Source organism: Orcinus orca, chromosome 12 (genome assembly GCF_937001465.1).
Source record: "Orcinus orca chromosome 12, mOrcOrc1.1, whole genome shotgun sequence".
Lineage (NCBI taxonomy): Eukaryota > Metazoa > Chordata > Mammalia > Artiodactyla > Delphinidae > Orcinus > Orcinus orca.
In genome coordinates, this window is record NC_064570.1 from 53,190,193 (window position 1) to 53,198,226 (window position 8,034).

At 43.5% G+C, this 8,034-nt stretch overlaps 1 protein-coding gene across 3 annotated transcripts in view; it reads left to right on the plus strand.

The window, feature by feature from the left end:
* Positions 1-6,399, plus strand: part of BVES (blood vessel epicardial substance) — a 41,064-nt gene extending 34,665 nt beyond the window's left edge. For all 3 annotated transcript variants that reach the window (XM_049695277.1, XM_004264773.3, XM_049695278.1), the window contains one exon: positions 3,960-6,399. In XM_049695277.1, the coding sequence (XP_049551234.1) occupies positions 3,960-4,084 (125 nt within the window). In that variant the 3' untranslated portion in view covers positions 4,085-6,399. The remainder of the gene's footprint in view (positions 1-3,959) is intronic.
* The last annotated feature ends 1,635 nt before the right edge of the window (positions 6,400-8,034 follow it).

Genomic DNA, 8,034 nt, shown 5'->3' on the forward strand with positions numbered 1-8,034 from the left:
ATTTCCTCCACCCGGCTCTTCCCTCCTGCATGCCTGGATTCTCCTTCTCACCACCTTCTCTCTCTCCCTCTCCCCCTGTCAGTCCAGGGAGTGGCTGGACAGGTGGTGGCAAGAAATGTTCTTTTAGGGCTTCTCTGATGGCGCAGTGGTTAAGAGTCCGCCTGCCGATGCAGGGGACACAGGTTCGTGCCCCGGTCCGGGAAGATCCCACATTCTGCGGAGCGGCTGGGCCCGTGAGCCATGGCCACCCGCAACGGGAGAGGCCACAGCAGTGAGAGGCCCGCGTACCGTAACAAAAAAAAAAAAAAAAAAGAATGTTCTTTTAAGTGGTGTTCCAGGATGGTGTTAGGTTCTATAATTTTGGAGTAGAACCATTCTTTAGGGAAATTAGGACTTAAACCAGCCTTCAAGGGACTCGAATCACCACGTATGATGTTACTGTAGGAGTGTGCATTCTGAGTTCTAAGCAGACCTTGGGGCAACCCATTGGGAGCTTCATATGTTTAAGAAGCTCATACCATCCAGGCATCTGCAGTGGCATCCCCTCCACATCTGTTCTCATGGACTAAGAATGGCTTCTTGACTTTCATGCCTTGCATTTGGTCCATAAGACATTTGGTCCACACCAAGGTCCTTGATATTTGGTCATATTTGGTCCTGTCCAGAATGTCCATGGAGACATTTGGTCCATGCCAAAAGGCCCTTGATATTTGGTCTTATCCAAAATGATTTGGCATGCACAGCAATCAGAGAAGAAAAAGAAATAAAAGGGATCCAAATTGGAAAAAAAAGAAGTAAAACTGTCACTGTTTGCAGATGACATGATACTATACATAGAAAATCCTAAAGATGCTACCAGAAAACTACTAGAGCTCATCAATGAATTCGGTAAAGTTGCAGGATACAAAATGAATATACAGAGGGACTTCCCCGGTGGCGCAGTGCTTAAGAATCCGCCTGCCAATGCAGGGGACTCAGGTTCAATCCCTGATCCGGGAAGATCCCACATGCCATGGAGCAACTAAGCCCACGTGCCACAACTACTGAGCCTGCGCTCTAGAGCCCACAAGCCACAACTATTGAGCCTGCGTGCTGCCACTACTGAAGCCCGCGCACCTAGAGTCCGTGCTCCACAACAAGAGAAGCCACCGCAATGAGAAGCCCACACACCACAATGAAGAGTAGCCCCTCCTCGCCGCAACTAAAGAAAGCCCACATGCAGCAATGAAGACCCAATGCAGCCAAAAAAACAATAATAAAATATTTTTTAAATGTTTTAAAAACAACAAAATTAATACACAGAAATCTGTTGCATGTCTATACACTAACAAAGAAAGATCAGAAAGAGAAATTAAGAAAACTCCCATGGGGCTTCGCTGGTGGCACAGTGGTTAAGAATCTGCCTGCCAATGCAGGGGACACAGGTTGGAGCCTTGGTCCGGGAAGATCCCACATGCTGCGGAGCAACTAAGCCCATGTGCCACAACTACTGAGCCTGTGCTCTGTAGCCCGTGAGTCATAACTACTGAAGCCCACGAGCCACATCTACTGAAGCCCACGCACCTAGAGCCCGTGCTCTGCAACAAGAGAAGCCACTGCAATGAGAAGCCCGCACACTACAACGAAGAGTAGCCCCCACTCACCGCAACTACAGAAATCCTGCATGCAGCAACGAAGACCCAACACACCCAAAAATAATAAATAAATTTATTTTTTTAAAAAAGAAAGAAAATTCCCATATACCATTGCATCAAAAAGAATGAAATACCTAGGAATAAACTTACCTAAGGAGGCAAAAGACCTGTACTTTGAAAACTATAAGACACTGATGAAAGAAATCAAAGATGACACAAACAGATGGAAAGATACACCGTGTTCTTGGACTGGAAGAATCAATATGGTTAAATGACTATTCTCCCCAAGGCAATCTACAGATTCAATGCAATCTCTATCAAAGTACCAATGGCATTTTTCACAGAACTAGAACAAAATATTTTAAAATTTGTATGGAAACACAAAAGACCTCAAATAGCCAAAGTAATCTTGAGAAAGAAAAACGGAGCTGGAGGAATCAGGCTCCCTGACTTCAGACTATACTATTACAAGGCTATGGTAAACAGAACAGTATGGTAGTGGCACAAAAACAGAAATATAGATCAATGGAACAGGATAGAAATCCCAGCAATAAACCATGCACCTATGGTCAATTAATCTATGACAAAGGAGGCAAGACTATACAATGGAGAAAAGACAGTCTCTTCAATAATTGGTGCTGGGAAAACTGGACAGCTACATGTAAAAGAATGGAATTCGAACCTTCTCTAACACCATGCACAAAGATAAACTCAAAATGGATTAAAGACCTAAATGTAAGACCAGATACTATAAAACTCCTAGAGGAGAACACAGGTAGGACACACTTTGACATAAATCACAGCAATATATTTTTGGATCAGTCACCTAGAGTAATAGAAATAATAACAAAAATAAACAAATGGGACCTAATTAAATTTAAAAGCTTTTGCACAGCAAATGAAACCATAAAAAAACCCAGAAGACAACCTACAGAATGAAAGAAAATATTTGCAAATGGCACAACCAACAAGGGATTAATCTCCAAAATATACAAACAGCTCATGCAGCTCAATAAAAAGAAAAAAAAAAAATCCAATCAAAAAATGGGCAGGGCTTCCCTGGTGGCATAGTGGTTGAGAGTCCACCTGGTGATGCAGGGGACACGGGTTCATGCCCCGGTCTGGGAAGATCCCACATGCCGCGGAGCAGCTGGGTCCGTGAGCGTCCGGAGCCTGTGCTCCGCAACGGGAGAGGCCACAACAGTGACAGGCCCGCGTACCGCAAAAAAAAAAAGAAAAGAAATGGGCAGAAGATTTACATAGACACTTCTCCAAAGAAGATATACAGATGGCCAAAAGCCGTATGACAAGATGCTCAATGTTGCTAATTATTACGGAAATGCAAATCAAAACTAGGAGGTATCATCTCACACCAGTCAGAATGGCCATCATCAAAAAGTCTACAAATAATAAATACTGGAGAGGGTGTGAAGAAAAGGGAACCCTCCTACACTGTTGGTGGGAATGTAAATTGTTGCAGCCAGTATGGAAAACAGTATGGAGGTTCCTTAAACTAAAAATAGAGCTACCGTATGATTCTGCAATCCCACTCCCGGGCGTATATCCAGAGAAAACCATAGTTCAAAAAGGTACATGCACCCCAATGTTCACTGCAGCACTATTTACAGTAGCCAAGACATGGAAGGCACCTAAATGTCCATCAACAGAGGAGTGAATAAAGAAGATGTGATACATATATACAATGGAATATTAGCCACAAAAATGAAATAACGCCGTTTGCAGGAACATGGAGGGACCTAGAGATTATCATACTAAGTGAAGTAAGCAAGAGAAGCACAAATATCATGTGATATCACATATGTGGAATCTAAAAAACTAATACAAACGAACTTATTTACAAAACAGAAACAGACTCACAGACTTTGAAAACAAACTTATGGTTACCAGAGGGGAAAGGTGTGTGTGTGTGGGGATAAATTAGGAGTTTGGGATTAACATACACACTGCTATATATAAAACAGATAATCAACAAGGTCCTCCTGTAGAGCACAGGGAACGCTACTCAATATTCTGTAATAACCTCTCTGGGAAAAGAATCTGAAAAAGAGTGGATATACATATATGTATAACTGAGTCACTTTGCTGTACACCTGAAACTAACACAACATTGTAAATCAACTGTATTCCAATATAAAATAAAAATTAAGTTAAAAAAAATACAGTATTTACGGAAACTGCATTCCTGGTGCCAGCTATAGATGCCCAGAGAGTTTTATCTTCCAGTTGGAGTTTGCCATTGATCTATCAGGCCAGCATCAGGGAAGGCTGTCCGTTAAGTGGTTCTTCTTTCTGTGTCTCTGACAGATGTGTCACCCCTACACCAGCGAGCCTCTGCGAAGATGAACCCAATAGAGGAAGGGGCGGAAAACGATGACGAGGTCTTTGAACCCGTGTCCTCGAATACGCTTCAAGTTCGTCGCTGGCCTTGATCCCAAGAGAGGATTCACGTTACCAAGAGGGAAACTGTCTGGAAGAGATCCTGAAAAATACCAGCACTTTTTCACAGCTTTTCAATTGTTCTGCTTTAATATTGATACTCCCAGCCTGGGAGAGTCTGAGGGCAGGAAAGGGAGGGAGATTCAAAACATGGGAAGGTTATCTTCTCTTTTTACTGGTCAGCTTTCTGTTCCACTGAGCCTTCTGACTAAACTGAGTGCTATTTTTGAGAGATATATTTTCACAGTGTTTTCTAGATATGTTATCATTTAACTTAAAAAAATCTTAGCGCTTTGTCATTGCAAATGCCTTCACTTATCTTTCCGAGCTGTTCCTTTTCGTCAGAGACAGTTTTTTCTCTGCCGTGGCAATGGGGCTGTCCGTTTGATAGTTGTAACAAACAATGTAAGTTCGAAATTGAGGCTGAGGTAACATTAAAAAGCAGGGAACCTCAGGCTTCGCTCAGTTGATTTTTTGGCCGGAAAATTTTAAAGAAAGGTGTGATGCGATTCATGTATATTTTTCTCTCAGGCCAGACACGTCATTCTGCTAGACTGCCTTCCTTTTGTGGGCATTGTGTGGATAGCTTGATAATGAACAAAGCTCGTCAGACTTCGCTCACATTACCCTTATATTATGCTGTTTGGAAGTTGGGCTGAGCCCTAAAGCTGGAAACGTTAACAGTGGAAGAGGTTCTGAGCCTGGGGCCGGCCTTTGGCTAAACCAGCCCAGCTTGCCCCACACTCTGCTGTGGGAAGCACGTTCCTTGGGGTGGGAGGACCGGAGAGTCAAGTGGCCAAACAAGTATCGCAGAATGACGAGGCTGTTGGAGCCGCTGCACTCTTCAGCTGCTATTCTGACATGCAGATGGTTCCTCCAGGTCCATAGATGTCTCCTTACTGTGTATGCCAGGGACCAGGTGCCAGAGATGCAAAGAAGGACACAGCTGTGTGCGGGCAGATGGTCCACCACAAGTTCTGCCATGATCGCCCGGCCTAGATAGTGCTGTGAGGGCCTGCATTCCAGACGTGGTGGTATTTGGGAAATTCGAAGTCTGCTTAAATCATCCAGCGGGTCAGTGTGACTGTGGCCCTCCACCAGGCCACCTAGTTGGGGGAAGCCCCCTGATGGGCTGTGCTCCATCATGCCCCACTACCTTTATTTTGTGTCATCCACTGGAACCAACTCTGAGTCACTCCCATTAGGTTAAACAGCTAAGAAAAGTTCCAAGTGAAATTATTTTCAGGTGAGCTGAGCCAAAAGCATCTTTTGCCAAGAGGTGATTTCTGTGAGAGGAGATATAAAAATAAGCTACTCCAGGGTCACCTCATTTTCCTAAACTCATTTTTGAAAGCCAGTTATTTTAGTAATTTCACTTGAGTCAAATTTACATGCTTGGTCACTCACTGAGAAAACTTCCACAGACTGGGTATCCAGCTCCTAACATAGTCATCAAATGCTGGCCTATTAGCCTCACAGTAGAAAGGCTGATTTCACTTTCCCACTCTAGTGGTCTCTTCTGTTTGCTAAATTAGAAATTTATTTGGGGAAATGAAACAAAGGTGAATGACTTTGCCTTGGCTTTAAGACTATAAAGATATAATAGGTTGAACTCTTTCTTTCAATGCCCGAATCAAGTATATAAGGTAATGGTGTTAATACTGCTCTCCTTTAACTATTGGAGGGAAGCTATGTAGGCCACTGAGTTTACACATGCATAAGACCTAATTTACAAAATCACTCTATAGAGTAATTAGATATTACATCCTTCTCTGAGTAGAAAGTAATTTTAGATGCTGCTAAAGCCATGTTTTTAATGTTCTGTGAATCCACAGAACCTTGAGATTTTCTTACCCTGACCCATCTTCAGGTTTGTCTCACTTTGTCAACCACAGACAACAGAGGATGTTATCTCTAATGATCACCCTGGATGTGTTTGGAGGTTATTTTCTATAGTGCTGGGAACAAACATGTTTAAAAGCACACTGCTAAAAATAGGTGATATGAAGTCATTTACTGCTTTTATTAAAACATGTGTGCACATCAGTGCCATTGATAAGGAAGATTATAATTTCAAGATTAGGAATCTTGGGCTTACCTGGTGGCACAGTGGTTGAGAGTCCGCCTGCCGATGCAGGGGAGATGGGTTCGTGCCCCGGTCCGGGAAGATCCCACATGCCGCGGAGCGGCTGGGCCTGTGAGCCATGGCCGCTGAGCCTGCGCGTCCGGAGCCTGTGCTCCGCAACGGGAGAGGCCACAGCAGTGAGAGGCCCGCGTACCGCAAAAAAAAAAAAAAAAAAAAAAGATTAGGGATCTTCAAAGAGCCATTTAGCTTGAATGGGAAACACGAAACTATTTTTAAATACATCCCTCTAAGGACAACAGTTAGTCTCAGAGAAAAGGAGCTGAAAATATTGAGTAGTCTTCCCACTAGACTTGATAGCAAAGAAGCAGATAAGAAAACATAAAAGATCTCCTATGGATAATTTTTATAAATTTATGTATACAAATGAACAAGTGTATCTTTGTATAACGCATAGATAAAAAACATGTTTGCTGCCAATGAGATGCTTCCTGTGTTCTTTGGCCTTCACTTAGCTGTGTGACCAAGGTCCAGAAAATGGTCTGCAAAAATTATTCTGTATATTACCCCAAATCTACTACGTTTAAATGTAACATCAAGTCCGTTGTATGAAGCTGGACTGTAACGTTTATACCAGAATGTATGTCAGTTATGATATTTTGCAAGCCCTCATAAATATTATATTTATAAATTAATAGCACAAACCCTATGATGTTTCTAGATCTTAAATTAGTAATAATGGGTGCTACATAATTATTTTTCACTTACCATCCTTAGCTTCCTGGGATCTTTTCCGTTTCTCCCTATGGTCGATTTCACTTTAATGCTGTGCCCACTGGGAGACGCCACCTTCTTCGTGTCTGGTTCTCCTTCCATATGCCTGAAGCTTTTCTGATTCTGTAACTTGGAGCTGCTGATTCCTGCCTCCCAGGTCCTGTCATGGCCCCAAAGGCAGAGTCACTTGGATGCTGGAAAAAATATTTAGGGAAAGTTGTGTAACCTACATACTCTGCCCTGTCTCCAGTGTACCCAGGTGATGACCTTGCCCGCCAGTGAAGATTTCATGCTAGTGCATGGTGGCTCCTGGCCGAGCACTTGGGAAGGCTGGTCAGTCCCAACCCTTGGGGCTTGGTGCAGACCCTGAGGTACAGCTCCAAGGATTCACTGTTATTATTATTTTTAAAATCCATTTTCTTGGTCATTTCTTTTTTTTTTTTTTTTTTTGCGATACGTGGGCCTCTCACTGCTGTGGCCTCTCCCGTTGCAGAGTACAGGCTCCGGACACGCAGGCTCAGTGGCCACGGCTCACAGGCCCAGCCGCTCCGCGGCATGTGGGATCTTCCTGGACCGGGGCACGAACCCGTGTCCCCTGCACCGGCAGGCGGACTCCCAACCACTGCGCCACCAGGGAAGCCCTTCTTGGTCATTTCTAAAGCTGCTCTGCAGAAACCGTTGACCCCGTTTCCCCTCCCTTCCCTCTTTCCAACCCTGGTTTTCCAACCTCTTTTTCTAATTATCCCCAACTACAGTGATTAGAAATTCCCACCCACTCAATTCAAATTCCCAAGGATGTGAAGGGATAGGACACTGTGCAGGGAACTCGAGGTTGCCATGCACTCGGGACACATCTTCTCACTCATGGTAGCCATGCTCTGATCATCACAGGACCCCAAGTACCTTGCATGTAACAACATATTGTAAGGGAAATTTAAGAAACCCACTTTAAGTATTATTCACAGATTTTACCGATATACTTGCAATCTAGTTTTAAAGTACACAAGGATTTTGTGAATGGTTTTTACAGACACATTATTCATAGGGATCGCATTCTTTCTGCTTTTAGGTGCCATTTACACTGAT